Raw genomic sequence first — 19,985 nt, forward strand, 5'->3', positions numbered from 1 at the left:
GCTGAGACAAGGTCTTGCTATATAGTCTAGGCTGGTCTTGAACTCACTGTGGAGCCTCAATTGGGCTGAAATTCATGGAGAGCCTCCTTCCTCATTCTCCTGAGTGCTGGGAATACAGGCATGGGTTACCACCCCTTGCTACTTTCTTACTGTGATGAATAGTGCTGCGATGAATATATGTGCAAGGACTCAAGTGCTTCCTTTTAGTTCTTTGGGGGAAATACCCAGAGGTGGAATTGCTGGGTCACATGACAACTTCATGTTTAATTTTTTGAGGAACCATCAGACTCTTTTCCACAACTGCACTATTTCACATCTACACTAGCAGCGGAGTAGAGATGCTTTTTTTTTTCCGGAGATGCTTTTTTAACCGAGGTTTCTGTTTTTGGTATTATTGCTTTGCTTTTGTATAGGGTGCTGGGGATTGAACTCAAGGCCATCACACTACGCTACATCCCCAGCCTGTTTCAGGTTTTTCATTTTGAGACAAGAACCTCACTAAGTTGCGAAAGCTGAGCTTGAGTGAGTGACCCTCCTGTCGCAGCCTCCCAAGCGCTGGATTTACTGGCCTGCGCCACCACTCCCAGATGACTCCTCTTTTTCCTTTTCTCCTTCTTCCTCCCTCTCCTTCTCTGCATAATTTCTGGCTGCCTCCCAACATAAGGTAAATACCCTAGCTTATTTTATTTCTACACAAAATAGAGGGGTGGAGTCTGATGCGTTGTTGAGAAACTGCGCAGAAACCATTGCCTCTTGCTCAAGTGGTGCTGCATGAAACAGCGAAGCAAAAGCAGAAACAGATTTGGGGCCAGCCCTGAGGCTCTAGGAGGTTTTGTGTCTGAACAGCACAGATAATTAAACCCCATCCTCAAGGAGACCTGCCCTGTGTGTTGATTTTCTTGGCAGTGGAACCACTAAGCCATCTGCATTCTTCACAGGGTTTGAGGAACCATGGAGGCTTTCCAAAGTCTGTGTGTAAAGGAAGACCTGGGTTTTAGAGTTCAGATGGGCTAGGGCCAGATGTGGCACATGCCTGTAATCCCAGCCCTCTGGGAGGCTGAGGCAGGAGGATCAAAAGTTTGAGCCCAGACTGAGCAATTTACTGAGACCCTGTCTCAAAAGAAACAAGGGCCCGGGATGCAGCTCCATGCAAAAGTCCTGGGTTGAAGCCCCAGCATCACAAAAGGGGACGGGTGCAGCTCAGCGGTAGAGAATGTGCTTTGCACAAGGACCCAGGTTTGTTTACTTGCTTTTGCTATGTTTTTACTTTACTTTGTTTTCCTAGACAGAGATCTAAGTTTAATCCCTCATGTAGCAAAAACAAATACCTAGAGTCTGATGAGGCCAAGCTTCTTCCTCAGTGGCTGCAGACCAGGAGAGTTAGGAGAGCTGCCCTTGTGCCTGCTGCTAGGCGAGCGCTGCTCGGGCCTCTTGAGATCACCTTCCTTGCCTCCCGCGCAGGCTCTGTCCCTCTGTCACTGCGTTTGTGGTGTCTTAAGCTCACAGCAGGTCAGCTGAGACACTGATGGACTGAGGCTGGGGATTTCTGGACAGAAGCACCTACATGTTGCAGCAGCAAGGGGGCCGGATGACAAGGAACAACAGACACTGCACGCAGATGAGGCAAAGCTGCTCAGCTCCGACCTCACGACCTGCCGAGGCCAGGCCACTGTGCACAGGAGCCGCCTAAGGGGTGCCTGACGCTACTTACACTCAGGTGGTGGCTTTGAGTCAGATGTCAAAGTGGAGCAGACAAAGGACAGTGACCTGCGGTTACGGCAAAGGTCTGGCTATCCACGTTAGTGGCAGCGTGTGATCTCCTTTGATGTTTGTTTGACCGATAGCTGCTGAGTATGATGGAGTCGCTCTTTGCCTCAGGGTGGCACTTCGTTATGAAGGCGTACTCAGTCTGTGACGTGATCTCCCTGTCCTTTCCTGGGGACGCTTTGCCATTTCTTAAAAAATTGCAAACAGAAACTTGAAGGGTCCTGTGTCTCATGTGGGGGTGACACTGACTTCTGTCGAGTGTAAGCTTCTTGACGTTCTGTACTTTCATCTTTACATTTAAAAACTCCTCTGTGTTGAGGCTTGTATTTTAGAAAATGATGTTATTTGTTTCAGGGCTCCATTTATTACAACCAAGAGGGCACTTCCTGGTACAAAGGCGACTGGGTACATAACATCAGAAAGGGCTGGGGCACGAGATGGTAAGTGGGGCGCAGCCACATGTGGGGTGGGCGCACAGGTGTCTCTGGGACCAAACAGCTGTCACTTAGGCTAGAAGCAAGGTGAAGAACCCGCAGAGAATGCACTTTCTGTCTCTGTAGTGGTGGGAGATTTATAAAAACACTGTATTAAATGTCAGACTGTTTATGAGTCAAAACTGCCTTCCCTGTTCTCTGTATTAATCATAGACCTCTATTGTTAGTTATATGCTTTTTGAAGAATGCTGACTCCTTTGCTTGATTTTAGATTGAACTGATAGTTTTAATCCTTAAACTGATAGTTTTAATCCTTAAAACATTTGATAGAAGCCGGATGTGGCACACGCCTGTAATCCCAGCACTTGGGAGGCTGAGGCAGGAGGATCCTTGCAGGTTCAAGACTAGCCTGGGCTACAAAGTGAGCTCAAGGCCAGCCTGAACTGTATAGTGAGACCCCATCTCAAAAAGCAAAAAAAATTGATAGCAAAATATTAAATAATTATAATACAATGGAAAATTGATTCTAGCAAGGTATGGTGGCACATGCTTGAAATACCAGCACTTGGGAGGCTGAGGCAGGAGGATTCCAAGTCTGAGGCCAGCCTAGGCAACTTAGCAACTTAGAGAAAACTTTTCTAATAAAAATAAATAAATAAAGGGCTGGTCATATAGCTCAGGGTGAAGGCCCTGACTTCAATTCCCAGGACCATGAAAAAAAATTCTAAAAGATATAATGCATGTGTTACCCACTTTGTTACCTTATTAAGTAATCAGCAGGTTTAATAAAGTGATTTATTCTGCTCCCTAAGATGATTTCTTTTACCCACCACATGCCTACTCAGTGAATTTCAGTACTGAGGAGTGTCTGGACCCAGGATTGGATTTCTTCACAGGTATTCACAGGGAAAGTTTAAGAACGTGTGTGTGTGTGTGTGTGTGTGTGTGTGTGTGTGTGTGTGTGTGGTTGTGGTGCTGGGGAATGGAAACCAGGGCCTCATGCATGCCAGGCAAGTGCTCTATCACTGGCCTAAACCCCCTTGTAAAATTTTCTGTTTTGAAATAGGGTCTTGCTAAGTTGCCTGAGTGACCTTGGGCTCGTGACCCTCCTGCCTCAGCCTCCTGAGTAGCTGGGACTTCAGGAGAGCACCACTATACCTGGCTAAGTATCTTACAACAAACGTCACATGTGCGACAACTGATGGTCCTCCCTTGGTTTCTTTCATCCCAGTTACAAATCCGGAAACATATATGAAGGCCAGTGGGAAGACAACATGCGCCACGGGGAGGGCAAGATGAGCTGGCTGACGACCAAGGAGGAGTACGAAGGCCACTGGGATCGGGGTGTCCAGGTGGGCCCCGAGCTCGTCCCACAGGTCACACGCCGACTCTGAGCTTGTATACCTGGAATCGTACCGTGCACTCATCCGGGATTCAAGCTATACTAAACCTAGAAACTCAAATTAAGGTTGAGGGGTGTCAGCTGCACTTTTTTTTTTTTTTTTTGGTCTTTTCCTTTTTATCGGTACCAGGGATCGAACTCACGACTGCCTGCTTGCAAGGCAGGCGCTTATGCCGCTGAGCTGAATCCCCAGCCCTCAGCTGCACTTTTTATGCTGCTGTCCGTCTGGTTCTCTTACGGTCTCACCGACAAGCTGGGTTCTGCCACTGGTCAGTTAGTAAGTTCCTGCGGCTCCTGTAAGCGGAGGGATTGTGGTTATGTTTAGTAACTATGGGTTTTCTGCACAGGACAGAATAACTTCAAATGGATGATGTAATATTGTTTATAAATCTTGAATTTTCTTTTTTCTATTGTGATATGGGAGGCTTTAACCCAGGGAGTCCTGAGCTGTACCTAGCCATTTTTATGTATTTCGAGACAGGGTCATACTAGGTTGGCCTGGCTGCAAATTTATAATCTTCCATGTGGGTAGGATTATAAAGCTTGAATTTTCTAATGCCTTTGTTTTTTGTTTTTGTAGTACTGGGGATGGAGCCTAGAGCTTTCTCATCCAGACTTTTTACTTTTAAATTTTTTGTTTTGAAATAGGATCTTGCTAAGTGGCTAAGTTACCTGGGCTGGGCTCTTTTTTTTTATTTGAGGAGACAGTCTCACTAAATTTCCCAAGGTGGTCTCAGATTTTTAGTCTTCTTACCTCAGCTTCTCAGAGTGCCAGGCCTTTCTGTGTGCACTGCCTATCCTAGCTCTAATGGTTTATATATTAATCTACTAACTGGTTACCTTATTAAACTCACATAGTTCTCTGTGTGTGTGCATGATATTGGGGACTATAGGTGTGTTGTTTTGGTTTTTGTTTGTTTGTTTTTGAGACAGGGTCTCACTGTGCAGTTCAGGCTGGCCTCGAACTCAGTCTGTATCCCAGGCTACCCTCAAACTCATGGGTTCTCATGCCTGAGCCTCCCAAGTGCTGGTATTACAGGCGTGTGCCACCATGCCTGGCTCCCTTTTAACGATCTGTAACTATACAGTTCATTGGCATAGACACATTCACACTGCTTTGCAATCATCACCATCCACTCCCAGAGCTTCTCATTTTACAAAAGTGAAAGTTTATACCTATTAAACAGCAGCCCCTCACTCTCTGGTTCCCCAGCAATGAAACCTTCTGCTTTCCCTGTGAGTTGGACCAATCTGGTTCCCCACGTAAGTGGAATCGCAGAGTATTTGTTCTTTTGTGACTGGCTTATATCACTGAGCATAATGTCCTCAAGGCTTATCTGCGGTTAGCATGGACCAGAATTTCTTTCTTCCTAGAGCTCAATAATATCCTATGATACAGATGGGCCACATTTTGCTCATGCGTTTATCTAGAGGATGCTTGCGTTGTTTTGTGAGTTATCGTAAATAATGCTTCTGTGAACACTGCTGTACAAATATTTGTTTAGGTCCCTGTTCTCTATTCTTTTGTGTATACAAGGTGTGATAAAAAATATGGTGAATGTCAAAAGATTTTTAATTAAAAGAAACATTGCCACGAATCCTCCTCACCTCCAAACACTTATCCCATCATTCTCTGCCACTTCTGAAGCATCTCCAATGCGAGTGTCTTTACTCAGAAAATGCCGTTGCTAAGCGCCGTCCAGTGGAAAGGCAGCTCCTAAAAACATGACACTGCAGCCTTGTGGCTCTTACTCACCAACTCTGGTAATGTACGACTTCTGGCTCTTCCTCAAAGTGACCTGAAAAGTAAACATTTTGAATCAGCTCAGGACGTCAAGGCAGTCACAACAGCACAACTAAAGACACTTGGGAAACAGGACTGCGAGAGCTGCTTCAGAGAGTGGTGAGAACGTGGGAGCAGTGTCCCCAGCTGGGAGTATTAAAGGGGGTTCAGGCAATCCACGGTGCCCTGTAATTAAACACCCTTCTGTATCTAAACACACACCACAGTTTTTGACCAGCCCTTGTATAACCGGAAGTTACAAAACGGTGCACCTAAGTATGTTGACTTCATATGTCTGACTGCAGGTGACTGGGACGGGCAGATGATGTGTATATACTGTCTTAGAACTCTGCACCAAACCTGGAGGGGAAGGGACTTTCTCCACCATATAGCTGAGGAACCTAAAGGCTTCAGTAATTCGCTTTAGGTCAAAAAGCTGTGTGAAATCACCTGAGCCGAGCTGGAACTCAAGTCTGTATGGTCCTGTCATTCACTCCTTCAAATTATATTGTATTTGTCTTAATTTTGAATGGATTAGGGTACAAGAAGGAAATAATTTGAACATTCCTGATGGCTGTTTGTCTTCTTTAAATTTTTTTGTTTGTTTTGTTGAGACCGAGTCTCACCGTGCAGTCCAGGCTGGCCTCAATGTGTGGTCCTCCTCCCCTCGCCTCCTGAGCGTTGGGATTCAGGTTTGTTTTCAGCCACCACACCTGGCTAACGTGTTTTCTTTGCAGAATGGTTTTGGAACACACAAGTGGTTTATAAAGAGAATCCTCAACTCCCAGTACCCTTTGAGGAATGAATACATAGGAGAGTTTGTAAACGGATGTCGCCACGGACGCGGGAAGTTTTACTACGCCAGCGGAGCCGTGTACGAGGGAGAGTGGGTTTGCAACAAGAAGCATGGCATGGTGAGTACAGGGCCGTGCAGGTCACCTCCTGCAGGCCGGGGAAAGCCGTATAAGGCGGGGCTGTCTCTAGCAAACTGTCACCTGTTTTATTACATAGATAACTTACTCTTTGTTGAGGTGGGGAGCTGAATTCTTAAATATTTCCCATACATTATCTAACTTCTGGATAGTAGGAAGTTATTTAATTAGTTTGTATTTACACAAGTGGCTGCGTGTTAGGATGATTTTGGTTAAAGACAACAATCTAGCTTAGTCTGCTGGGTATTAATAAAGAATAATGAGGCTTCAGGGGTGGTTTGATTTGCTGACTTGGAAAAGTCAGGGTTTCTCTTCCATCTACACGCTGTCCCTCCCACCATGGCAGCTTCTTTCTCGGGCTGCCCCCTTCCCACGAATGCGTGCGTGGTGGCTGCTGTGGTTCCAGACTCCACAACTATGTCTGCACTAACTAGAAGAAAGGAAACTCTTCTCCCGGAAGCTCTCTACGAAAGTCTTTAATTTCACAGAGCTGAACTGGATCATCCCCCCACCCCTGGGCCTGTAGCTGACCACTGGGCTGAACTCAACAGATGGCAGAGGAGTCCCTACTGGGTCACTTACCTCATTTAGTAAGAGCCATTTTCTGACCCGAGCCTCAGCGATGGGGAGAGGATTGGGACAGATACAGAAAGAGAGGAGAAAGCAGAGGAGAGGAAGGGGAACAAGAAGCAAGAAAACAAACGGACCACCTGGGGTCATCGTGTGTGCCTGTAATCCCAGCACTCTGGAGGCTCAGGCAGGGCATCACAATTTGAACCCAACCCCAGGCAACTTAATGACATAGACCCTGTCTAAAAAAAAGCCTCTCTCTCCCCTACCTTTTTTTAAAATCTTTTTTTTTTTTTTTGTCTTTTTCCTTTTTATCGGTACCAGGGACCGAACTCACAACTGCGTGCTTCCAAAGCAGGCACTTTTGCCGCTGAGCTAAATCCCCAGCCCCTCTCTCCCCTACCTTTAATAAAGGTGAAACTTTGTCGCCATTAAAAAAAAATTCACATATAAAGAACTAAAAAAAAAAATCAGATTTAAAGATCCAATCCAAAAACGGGCCTCTGAGATGAATACACACTTCTCAGATGAAGAAATACAAATGGCAAATAAATACATGAAAAAAATGTTCAGCATCATTGGTCATTTGAGAGATGCAAATTAAAACAACACTGAGATTCAACCTCATCCAAGAAAGACGACTGCCATCAAGAAATTGAGCAACAGCAATGTAAGGGAAAAGGAACCCTTCTTCACTGTTGGTGGGAGTGTGGACTGATACAACCACTGTAGAAATCACTGTGGAGATTCCTCAAAAAACCAGGACTAGAGGTCCCATTTGACTCAGTCGGTCCCCTTCTGGGTATCTCCCAAAAGAATTAAAAACATCACACCACAGCAATAATTATGTACCCATGTTTATTTATAGCAGCACAGTTTATAATAGCCAAGTCTTAGAAACAATCTAAATGCCCGTCGACTGAGGAATGGATAAAAAGACGTGGTCTTGTTACACAATGGAGTACTACTCAGCCATAAAGAAGGATAAACTGGAGACTCTTCTAGGTAAATGGATGCAACTTGAGACCATACTCATTACCAAAATAAACAAGACACACATGTGTAAACATCGTATTGTCTCATCAGGGTGAGAAGCTGAAAGAAACAACATATGTACACGTGTATGTATATGTATATAAAAGATAAGGGCCAGGGCTTTAGCTCAGTGGCTCAAGCACCTACCTGGTAAGTGTGAGGTCATGAGTTTGATACCTGGTATCAAAAAAAAAAAAAAAGGGAAAAGATGGTGAAGATAGTTTTAAAAATAAGCAAATAATTTCAAAAAGCATAAAAAGGGCTCAGTGCGAAGGTCCTGGGCTCACTCCCCAGTACCAAACAAGCAAACAAACAGCTCCAGACCTTGAAGAGACCAGCTGCTGCACACTCACCAATGTTTTCACAGGAAAACTTTTTCCCACCTGCAGGGCCGATTCACTTTCAAGAACGGGCGCGTGTACGAAGGGCTGTTCTCCAATGACCACATAGCACAGTTTGTGAGCCCCGATGAAGATGTGCAGAGTTACCTGGACCTGCACGCCAAAGCGGCCCGCACGGGCAGGCAGCACAGACCTTCCGTCAGTGCCGGTAGGGAGCCCGCCCCTGTCGGGGAGCCACGCTCAGCTGGTGCCCCGGTGTCCCAGATCCTCGGGACAGGACGCAGAGTGGCCCGTGAGCCGCTCTTCTGCTCCCTCTCGCCATCCTGTTCTGCCTTCCCATTTCTTCTTCCCCTTCCTGCCTCTTCACTCCCCTTTCCTCTTTATGTTCTTCTTTTGCAGCTCTGGGGATGAGCCCAGGGCTCCATCCTAAGCTACACCTCCAGCCTCTTCGTTTTCCTTCTTTTGAGGTGGGGTTTGAGGGAGTCCCTAAGTTGCCCAGTCTGGGTTTAAACTTGTCACCCTCCTGCCTCGGCCTCCCGGAGGGCGGGATCACGGCGTGCTCCACACCTGGCCTGCGGCTGTTTCCTGAGTAGGTTTTCTGACTGCTCCTGTATTCCCTTGTGGTAGGGAATCATTCTGACACAACACTGCTTTCACCGCCGTCTCCTGTTTTGCCTGTTTTCTAGATATGATCAGAAAGCTTGAGGGCACCGAGAGTCCCTCCACGATGGGACTGAGCATGGAGCTGGACCTCAGCTTGCTGGTGAACATGTACCCTAAGGAGGAGCAGGCCGAGGAAAAGAAGCAGGTCAAACCCCTTTGCGCTGTTAGAAATCTGTATTTTAGGGTTAACTATTAATAGTCTCCTCAGCCCTGGAAGTCACTGTTGGTGGTCACTGTCGCATGTCCCGTGAAAGATACTTTACATAGATCACCCCTCTTAACTTCCAAGGGCACCCTGGGGAGCCTGGACAGAGGGCTCCAGAGCCTCAGACCCCTACAGTCACATTGCTGTCACACTCAGAGTGGCTTGAAGACCAAGGCTGTCACCACCTCCGTGAGACACTAATTCTGCTGTGATTATGGTTCCCTAGGATTCAGCACAATTTAAAGCCCTAAGAAATCACTAAAAATCTGAGGGTGCAGTGGTATTTTTCTATAGTCCCTGCTACTCAGGAGGCTGAGGCAGGAGGATCACAACTTCAAGGTCAGTCTGGTCACCATAGTAAGGTGCTATCTCGAAATAAAAACTAAAGACTGGGGAGTTGCTCAGCAGTAGGGTGGCTGCCTAGCATGTAGGAGGCTCTGGATTCCATCCCCAACATGGCAAAAAACAGAACAGTAACAAGTAAAATAAGCAGTCTCTGGAAACCTAAAACCCCTTAGAGAAAATGGGGTACTCGGACCTTCTTTGATTCACACCTGGAAAGTCACAGCAAATAACATTTCAGGACCTCGGCCCGGGCTTGGCCTGGGTTTGCCATCTCCATGCGTCTGTGTCCTTCTTTCTCCCTCTCGCCAAGCACCTGGCTCCCAGCTCCTGAAGACTGTCCATCCCCTCTCTCCTCCCCTGGCCCCCAGAGCTCATGCTGTAATTCAGGTGCCCAGGATCGCTTAGCTCTGTGCCAAGGTTCTTGTTAGAAAAAGGAGTCTTCACCACTTCCTCTAATTACAAAACCAGAAAATGTAGAAAACACAAATAAGAGAAACATGAATTTATACCCATAAAAAATCTTGTGGCTACCTACCTTTTGATATGCAGGCAGGCGAGAACTGGGCTCATTCTCTTCATGGAATCTCAGTTCTCATCTATAACCTGATGATAGCTGGCCAGTGTCAACAGATCTTCTCTATAATGTAATTTTAAGGTAAATAGACTATATTATTTACCAGGAAAAGTGAGATTGCTTAAAATTGTTCCCCTTCCCCAGACTGTTATTTTTACACACACACACACACACACACACACACACACACACATTTACACACACTTCATTTTACAGTTTGGAGTTCTATATCAAAGCATGTGAAGCTGGGTGTGGTAGTGCACACCTGTAATCCCAGCTCTTAGGAGGCTGAGGCAGGAGGATCATTGTGTGGGCTACATAGTGAGTTCAAGGCCAGGCTGCGGTACAATGTGAGACCCTGTGTCAAAAGACAAAAAAGTATGAGTCTTACAAAAGTTGTATATTTAAAATATACTATCTATGTTGAGTGTTTTATAATCACAAAGAAACACATGCTTTTATCAAAAAACTCAAACATTACAGAAATATCTGAGACAGAAAGGGAGAGGATCCTTTAAGGATTCCTGCGAACATTTTTAATGACTATACTTTGTAATACGGGCACATTATAATTTGGTTAGCAAGCCGTTTGTGGTTTTCTTTACTTTTGTTTTGGGTGGTTTTATACTTACAGAGAGTTAGAGAATGAGTCTCCATAGAGCTTTTTCCCAGCTTCCCCCTCGTGGGATCTGGTGACCCTGGCACACGATGGGCCCCAGAACTGTGCACTCTTCCTAAACCAGGCCTCCGCCTCACAGTTTATGGGTTCCCTCCCGACGCCCTTTCTCTATTCCAGGACCCCACTCACTATCTCTTTCATCCCTCCAGCCATGACAGCCCCTCTCTTTGCCCATGACTTCTGAAGCGTACGGGTCAGCTATTTTGTAGACTGTCCCTTAAGTTGGGACTGTCTAAAGTCTTGCTGTGATTATATGTATTGCCTGTTGTTGGAGTCATTTTGGTGAATTTTTGTTTTTGTTTTTGTTTTTGAGTGGAGGCCCTGGGGCTTTCTAGGTTTAGCTAAATGAGCTAAACAAGCAGGCAGGGTCCAGTAGCCTTCAAGCCACCCTGTCCCAGCCCAGTGGTTGCCTTTACCTCAACGCCATGGGATCTCACATTAAGCCATCTTCCCGGCTGGCCTGGGGCAGGCCCCCCACCACTGTGAACTTACACGATTGTTGGGAGCCGCAGCCCCGAGCCCGGTCGCCTCACTTGGCGGACGTGAGGCCTGTAGTAAAGAGTAAAGCCTGAGGTAGATTACCCCTCCCATCGAGCACGTTAGTTTCCTGCTTACCGCGTAAGCAACCCGCTCAACAATATAGTCTGCCTGGCAACTGATGATGTTAGCCAATCAGCTTGCCTTGCTTACTTTAACATGATTGGACACTGTATCCGTATATATACTGGTGCCACCCCTGGGGGGGAAGAAGAAGCCCGGAAGTAGAAGCCCAGAAGGAGCCGCGGGGAGCGGACCAAAGGAGGCTTCGGCTGGGAGCGATCCCAGGGCAGGCTGTGCGGAGAAGGAAAATAAAAGAAAAGGTTGTCCACTGCCAGACTTTGTCGTGTGTCCTTCCTGCCGGCCAGGAGCGACATCGACACACGATGACAGTGCTTATGCTTGCAGAGTACCCCAAGGTTCCAATGCCTTAAGTCCCTGTACTGTCCAAGCAGCCTCTGGGCCAGTGTTTTCCCATAATCGAGACAGGGCACAGAGGGGTAGCAGCCTTGCCCAGGGTCACGCAGTCTTGTTGATTTTCCTGGAGCACCCCACCCCGTCTGCCCCAGGCCCGGCCCTCCGTGGGTGCCTGCTCTGGGTGAAGTCCTGTTCCTGCTTCCCTTCTCTCAGCCTTGCAGGACGCCCCTGGCTTAGATTCACTCCCTCTGCCTCCTCTTGGCCCTTCCAGCGGTACCTCGAATGCTTGAGGGTCTTTACTACATGCTAAGTTCCATGAAGGAAAGTTCTGTATTGTGCTCTGGAACAGTGTTTTAGGATAGAGCTCAAATGTTTGTTGAGTTACACTGAATCTTAAAAGGAAGTAGATAGTGGTGAATACAACATGTCTGATCCCACTGCCCAGGTGGCCTCTTTGGGCTCCCTGGGACCCTGAATGCTGTTCTTCACACTCTGGATGTTGAAGAGCATGAGACACAGACACCTAGAATAGGACAGAGGGACGCTGTAGTGTTTGGGATCCAGGGACACAGAGGTAAGTAATGCAGACAGTGTGAACACCGCCTCCTTCACAGTCCAGCCTTGAATATGCCCTTCGCTGTGTTTTTAACAAGCTGTTAAACAGGTTAAGGGCACCTTTCTATTCCTAGTTTGCTGAGAGTGTTTCTCATGCATAGATATTAACTTCTGTCAGATGCATGGTTCAGTGGATCATGTGGTTTTTCTGTTTTAGTCTATCACTATGGTGAATTCCTTTGATGAAATGTGGAAACCAGCCTTGCAATTAAATCCACTTAGTGTTAATGTCCTGTTTTTATATATTCAGTGGATTTTGTTGTGAACTTTTGCATCTATGCATTCAAGGGGTATTGATCTGTAGGCAACCGAATTTTATTGCTGCCATCGAGGCAGGACATAATCACGTACAATGTGACATGAACTGTTTTCCAGAAGACAACATATTTGGTTCCTGTTAGTCAGAAATTGCATTGTATTGAGTTGAGGTGAGCAGGCAGGATCAGATACTTATGGAGAGGCAGAGGTACAGACTGGTGTTTCCATGAGCATCCTCATTTAATCTAGAAAGCAGGCATTGTGTCTTTTATTATTATGAGGTAGGATAAAATATGCATGACTTACTTTTCTCCAGGTAGAATATGCTCTCTTAAGAAACATTTCAGAATTAAGAAGAATCTATAGCTTCTACAGCAGCCTTGGATATGATCACTCCCCAGATAATACCTTCTTGATGACAAAGCTTCACTTCTGGAGATTTCTAAAAGACTGCAAATTTCATCACCACAAAATAACTCTTGCTGATATGGACAGGATATTAAGTGGTATGTATTCTAGGGTCATCATTTCTTTTGGACTAGAGGATCATCAGCGTGCCATAGTGCATAGGAGTGAGTTTGGTGTTGGGAGGACTAGCTGTGTGGCTCAGTGGCACAGTGCTTTCCTAATGTGCGAGGCCCTAGTGTTGACCTCCAGCACTGCACAGGCCGGGAGAGGTGTCTACACGTCGATGTGTGGCCTTGCTTTCCATGCTTACAGTGTATTTCCAGAGGTGACCTTGTGTAATAATAGCGACAGTACAAGACCCACCAATAAAGGGATCGGCAAAGTATGGCCCATGGCCAGCCCCACCTGCCACCTGTTCTAAGCTTCCCTGGAACAGTCATGCCTGTGTATGTCTGTCTTCTGCCTGGGGCTGCTTTTGTCCCGTACTACAGAGTTAAGTAGTTATGACTGAGCCAGCCTGGATCATACTGATTTACTCTCAGGTTCCTAATAGCAAACTGTCCCTGCCCCCAGTCTATCGTGGAAAGCATAAAACTGACAGGTCAGAGGCAAGGAGGATGATGGCGTGCTTAGAATAGTCTTGAAAAGCCCTTTGGAAAAATATTAGTCACTCTTCCCATTGCTGGACCCAACACCTAACACTCACAAAGGAGAAGTTTGATTTGGCTCATGATTCAGGGAATTTAGTCCACGGTCAGCTAGCTCTGAGTCAGGAACATCATGGTGGGAGGGTATGTATGGTGTCCGGGAAGCAGAGATGGGAGGAAGCCACGCCCTCCCAGGCACATCCCCAGCGATACACTGCTTCTAGCCACACATTTAGCAATGAACTCATCCACTGATGAGTGTGGTGCCCGTGACCCAATCACCTTCCAAAATCACCCCCTCTGAATACATGAGACTTCTAGGGGATATTTCAGATATAAACCTTAAGATTTCAAATCAGAAAGCTCATGAGGTAAATCTAACAATCTTAAAGGTTTTAGCTGAATTCTAGCTGAATTCTGAGAGGCAGAACTGAAAGCCTCAAATTAGCTTCTCAAAAAATAAAATATTAAGATCATTATGTATACATAAATTGCATCAATAAAATCAATTTGAAGGGTATTATAAAAAATTCTAACACACTTATGATAGCGCCATAATTCATATGCCATGATCAGGTGGCTGTGACATAATTTGTATGTTTAACTGTTGGGAAGCTCTGATTTAATAAAATAAATCTGTTGGTTATTGTAATTTTTAGTTAGAATACTGTTCATATTTTGGCTGTAATTATTCAGATTTAAGCAACTAACTTTAGTTCATTTATAGATGTTTTATTACTTTCATTAGAAAAGATTGATAAAAGTGATTAGGTACATTTGTACCACCAGTGGTACAAGCTGCCCAATGGGACAGTCATGCATGAACCATCAGTGGTCCCAGCCTGCGGGAACATGTGGAATCCAGTTACAATCAGCAGCATTAAACTGTGGTTCAGATGACTTTGAAAACCACCAGGACGGGGCTGGGGATTTAGCTCAGTGGCATGAGCGCCTGCCTTGCAAGCAGGCAGTCATGAGTTTGATCCCTGGTACCGATAAAAATGAAAAAGACAAAAAAAAAAAAAAAAAAAAAAAAAAAAACCCACCAGGACAAAGTAAATTGTAAATGTCTTGTAAAGTAATCAGACAAAATGTTCCTTGTGGTACTTAATTTTTGGTTGGATGTTCCTGCATGTCCAGAATACTTTCTGGGAAGCAAAGGGTTGTGTACCAGGAGCAAATAAAACGGGCACTGCTGGAAATACAACTGCACACTCTCCAATTTTCTTATTTTAGCCAGTAATGATATACCAGTTGAAGAAATTCATTCTCCATTTGGAACAATACTTCTGAGAACATTCTTGAGTTACCTCCTGCAGTTGGCTTACCACATCCATCACAAAGAATACCAGTAAGTGCCCAGTGTTAACTGAGCTCCCTGAGCAGGATCTCACATCCCGTCACCCTCTGTTCTCCAGTAATCAGTGTTGTCTCCATATGGCCTCAGAATGAACGTCAAGCAGCAAAACTTTCCCCAAATTTCAGCCGCAAAGCCATAAGGCATTATAGTAAAACTCGGAACACCCTCCATTGGAGCCATTTCAATGTTGCACAGAGCTACTGGAATTTTATTGCCTTAAAGCAAACATGGTATCTTCTTTTCCCTAAAAAACTTTTTATTTTTTAGATTTACAGAAGTTTTGCTGAAGTACTCTCTAGAGTTCCTATATATTCTTCACCCAAATTCCCCTGTTGTTTATGTCTTAGCATGGTACATTCATCCAAAACAAGGAATTAATGTTATTGTGATACTGTTAACCAAACTACAGACTTTTACAAGATTTTTCCAGTTTTTCTCACTGTCCCAGAACCAAGCATCAAGTGCAGGATGCCACCTCACATTGAACCATCATGCCCTCTTGGGTTCCTCTAACTGTGACTATTTCTCAGATTTTGTCTATCATGATCTCCATACTTAAAACAATCTTGGCCAGCTGGCTCCTGAAGCGTCTTAGGTTGCAAAGCTGTCTCATGATTCTACCGAGCTTGTGGGTTTGGGGGAAGAATGCCCTGCAGGTGAATGGTCCCGTCACCCATCACACAGGCGGTCCATGCTGTGGGATGTCTCCTTAGGGGCAGACTGACCCTTCTTGCAGGCTGGAATGGAGCCAGGCAGAGTTTTCCCCTGGAAACTTGTGGTCTCTTTTTTCTCCACCCTGTTAGACACAGTCCAGTTATTAAGACTAGTCCACACTCCGGAGGAGAGAACTTCAGTTCTGTTTCCTGGATGGAATAACTGGTGTCTTTTTTAATCACAGAAATCGAAGCCCGTCACTCTTTCTGTGTTTTACAAAGCTGATGACTGAAAACATTCATCCAAATGCCTGCCAGGTAAAAGGTAAATACAAAAATAATAGGATAATATTCACTGTCATTTTTTGAAATTTAATTTTGTAATCAGTTTTTGAGTGTTACCTTTCAGGTAACTTATTCAGTGAGGGGGCGCTCTGCACGATGAGTTACGTTGATAAGTGCTGGGAGATTTATAGAGCTTACAGCAGACCGAACACAGCTCCTCCTGGTGAGCTTACGATGAAGATGAGACACTTCCTGTGGATGCTGAAAGTGAGTTTGACGCCACTTGGGTTTGATATTGGCTTTATATTTGCAGCATCTTTACGTTAAAGGCTAGATATTTTAGCTGTGATATATAAATAATGAGGTGAAGATTCAGTTTGAATTGGGTGGAGGCAGTTCTGGGATGGAATCCAGGACAATGTGTGTGCTAAGCATAAGCAGATGCTCCACCCCTGAGCTACATCCCCAGACCCTGTTGAAAAAACAAATATTCAAAACAGGCTCCCGTAGAGTTGCTCAGGCTGGCCTCAAACTTGTGATCCTCCTGCTTCAGCTTCCTGAGTAGCTGAAATTACATACATGGGACGAATTTTCATGAAAATTGAATGTTTGAGTTTCCCTTGGCAGAGAGAATGATGCACGGGCCAGGGATTTAGCTCAGCAGTGTAAGCTCCTGCCTGGCAAGCGCAAAGTCATGAGTTCCATTCTCGGTGCCAAAAACCCCCCAAAACTGGAGAGTGACACAGGTAGTCTGTGATAATGGGAGGCACAGAGAGAGGCAGAGCTCCCCCTGGCCACTGTGCTGGGTGGTAGGGATGGCTTTACTCCAGGGTCTGTACTGCTGCAGACCTAGCCACTCACAGGTAGATGATACCATGATACCATACTTTGTGGCGGTGGGAACCTGGGGCCTTGCACATGCCGGGCAGATGCTCTCCACTGAGCCACATCCCAGCCCTCATCTTTCACACCAGCAGGGCTTTGTGCTCCATGAGCCTCTTAATTTGTGCTCGTGAGAATACACTTGATGAAATTGGAGGAGCTGAATGCTAGTGACAGAGTGGGTTAAGACATTTCGCAGTATTGTATGTCTGTGAAAAGCAGACAATAACCATGTTTTTAGCAAAATAATCTTTTTAAAGTGTATGGCTGGAGGACGGGATATTTTACAGCTGTGTTTACCTTGGCTCCCCTTTTTGTGATGCTGGGGATTGAGCCAAGAGCCTTCAAGATGAGCTACAGCTCCAGGCTTCTTTTAAATTTTAAGACTAGGGCTTGCTAAGTCACTAAATTGACCAGGCAGGGTTTGAACTTGGGATCCTTTTGCCTCAGCCTCCCAGAGATTATAGGTGTGTGCCCCCACACTTGGGTTACCTTACCCCTTTCTTCATGGTCATCTGTCCATGGTTTTGACTGCATCGTTTTCATGGTGGATAACGCGTCCTTCTCCCCCGTGTTTCCACGCCACAGGCAGAGTTAGAGGCTTCATTTGACTCGGGTGGTTCTGAGTCCTTCCTATTGAATTGCATCACAAATGTTTCCTGGGGTTTCAGGGGGTTCCTAGGATAGCAACAGGACTCTTCCATTATGTTTTCCATAAGCCTTCCTCTAGCGTCCCATGATGGCCATTGCTGACGTCCATGTTCCACAGGGACAGTACCATATCATCTTTAAAGTCTGTTGTTTCTCTATTATTTCCATAGTATGTATTAGCTATGAACCTGATTTTTAAATAAGCATCAGCTCACCACTTACATTAATACTTTGAAATACAGGTGCATACACGAAAGGGGAGATAAATGCTTGATTTTTCCTTTTATTACGTTTCAGGACAATGAGTTGATATCCTAGCAGTTCAAAGGTTTTCTTTCCTTTCAGTGAGGTACTAGGAGGTGAACTCAGGGCCTGATGCAAAGGCAAGCACTCTGTCACTGAGCTACAGTGCAGTCCTTTTAAAAATTTTGCAGTAAAGTCTCTCACCTAGTGGCCAGGCTGGCCTTGAACTTGTGATTCTCCTCCTCAGCCATCCAGAGTTTTGGGGTTACAAGAATGTGCCACTGCACCTCTCTGTTGGCTTTAGTGTGAAGCCTCTGCTCAGTTGTACGCTAGGAAGCTGACAGAGCTCCGCGGGTGGCGGCACTTGGCAGAGGTGAGGCTTCAGTGTGGCGCGTTGCCAGGGCACTGCCCCGATGCGAGCCATGAGCACAGAGAGGGCTGGTCTCTCTCTCTCTCCGATGAGGACTCCTGGCTGCTGGATGTCACAGGGCCTGGAACAGAAGAAAGGTAGGGTGGGCTGTGGAGGGGTGACAGCAAGACCTGTTTTCACTCAGACCTCTTGTTCAGCAAAGCACCGTGGCTTGAGAGGAGCCAAGTATTTTCCTGGCCAGATTCTCTCTGGCCTGGTCTCTCTCGAGTGTAGACCTTTCATGTGCAAAGGGCTCCAGCCAGATGTGAGCTGGTCTTCCTGTGCACAGCCTCCTGCAGTGGGCTCTCCTTCCACACTCTGCCTCCCCAAGTTCCTCTGCTTGTTCTGCAGAGCCCACCAGCCCAGTGTTTCCCGGCCACTGGAATTGTGTGGCTACTTCATGCCTGGCTCATTTACTCCCTTACTTTCTCTGACCTGTATTCATGTAAAGAAAACAAAAGAGCTTTATTTTTTTTTTTAGAGGAATTGGGGAAAGGATAGAGAGGTAAATACTCAAGTTAGGCCAGAATGCTGCTCGAGATTATCGGTTTTTGGTACCTGGGCTGGCACACATCTATAATTTTAGCACTTGGGAGGCTGAGACAGGAGGATCACCTCAAGTCCGAGGTCAGCTGAACTACAGAGCGAGATTCTGTCTAAAGAAACAAAAATCAAATGATCAGTGTTGAAGTGTTTAAGATAATGATTCCTGATACATTTTTAAAAAGTAGTTTATTGTATACATTGATATTAAAATATATGTCTCTAATTATAGCAAGTTATGGTTTGGTTGGTTGTTTCTTTTACAGGATTTTAAAATGATAAATAAAGAATTAAGTGCAACCAAATTCGTGGCAGTAATAGCAGAGGATAATCCTTTCATACATGATGGAATTGACAGCAACTTTGAACTTGAGGTTTGTAAAGCTGTGTCAAAATGGTACAAATTTCATTCAGAGTGTTTGATTCAGAGTGTTTGTTTTGCTTTGGATATCAAGAACCAAAATTTAATGGAAAATATGAAATTAAACACATAAAATGATACACATATAGACATATATGTATATGTACTTATATCCTTGAATTGCATTACAATACTAGAGATTAAGATTATTGCAATGTATTTTTTTCCTCTTTTTTTGAGATTGTGTCCCCATATATTCCAGGCTGTGTAGTCCAGGCTGTCCTCAAATTCATGGCAATCCTCTTGCCTCAGCCTCCCGAGCTCTGGGATTATGGGCATGCACTGCCACACCCAGCAGAAGGGTTTGCAGTCGTCAGAACAATGACTAAGAAATGAACTCCCAGACCAACTGCTGACCCACCTCTTAGTGCATCAGAATGAGAGAGACACCTGTGTTTTCTTGTATTTCAGCTGGTTTTCCTGGAATTCTTTGAAGCTCTTATATCTTTCTCACTCATCTGTGTTCCTTATCAAAGGACTGCATTCTCTTTAAATGATGACTTGTCTGGAAATAGATATGAAAGTGCTCAAATACTGATAAATCAGGTAATGATACCTTAGAACTGACAAAACAAGGGATGGTTTTATTTTGGAATGGATGAACATTCATCGAAATGATCTTGCATTTTTGTAAGCCTTCTAGGAAACAGCTTAAGCTTAAGAAAATGTATGATGCGTGTTCACATTTGAAAGGAGAGTACTGCTTTGTTTTTTTAAAGTTAGGAGGAATGTATTTCCTGATGAAGGCCCAGGTAGGCAACTCCCAGCCCCAGCAGTGGAAATATCAGTGAAGTCTGTGCTCACTGACGGCACCAGGCTGGATGATCTGAGGTGGGCTGTTATGTGATCTCCTGTTACACAGATGTAGCATTCATGCAAGTAGAAAATCTGTCCCAAAGATAGATGCCCAGGTGCCACCACAAGGA

General features: G+C 45.3%; 1 protein-coding gene and 1 long non-coding RNA gene across 5 annotated transcripts in view; one reads left to right on the forward strand and one right to left on the reverse strand.

Moving 5' to 3' along the window:
* Positions 1-19,985, forward strand: part of Rsph10b (radial spoke head 10 homolog B) — a 48,036-nt gene that overhangs the window by 10,602 nt on the left and 17,449 nt on the right. For 2 of the 4 annotated variants that reach the window (XM_063234147.1, XM_063234148.1), the window contains exons 6-16: positions 2,122-2,207; positions 3,433-3,553; positions 6,124-6,300; positions 8,313-8,472; positions 8,951-9,072; positions 12,874-13,063; positions 14,849-14,963; positions 15,871-15,950; positions 16,035-16,177; positions 18,905-19,012; positions 19,471-19,605. In XM_063234147.1, the coding sequence (XP_063090217.1) occupies positions 2,122-2,207; positions 3,433-3,553; positions 6,124-6,300; positions 8,313-8,472; positions 8,951-9,072; positions 12,874-13,063; positions 14,849-14,963; positions 15,871-15,950; positions 16,035-16,177; positions 18,905-19,012; positions 19,471-19,605 (1,437 nt within the window). The remainder of the gene's footprint in view (positions 1-2,121; positions 2,208-3,432; positions 3,554-6,123; positions 6,301-8,312; positions 8,473-8,950; positions 9,073-12,873; positions 13,064-14,848; positions 14,964-15,870; positions 15,951-16,034; positions 16,178-18,904; positions 19,013-19,470; positions 19,606-19,985) is intronic. The other 2 variants (XM_063234149.1, XM_063234150.1) reach the window with 1 other exon arrangement.
* The window catches only part of LOC134472491 (uncharacterized), a 17,636-nt gene continuing 12,810 nt past the window's right edge, over positions 15,160-19,985 (reverse strand). Inside the window, exon 2 of the long non-coding RNA XR_010042335.1 lies at positions 15,160-18,177. This is a non-coding gene — a long non-coding RNA (uncharacterized LOC134472491). The remainder of the gene's footprint in view (positions 18,178-19,985) is intronic.

The sequence above is a fragment of the Cavia porcellus genome, unplaced genomic scaffold, assembly GCF_034190915.1.
Source record: "Cavia porcellus strain 051 isolate PalLab524CR breed Dunkin Hartley unplaced genomic scaffold, mCavPor4.1 scaffold_23, whole genome shotgun sequence".
Lineage (NCBI taxonomy): Eukaryota > Metazoa > Chordata > Mammalia > Rodentia > Caviidae > Cavia > Cavia porcellus.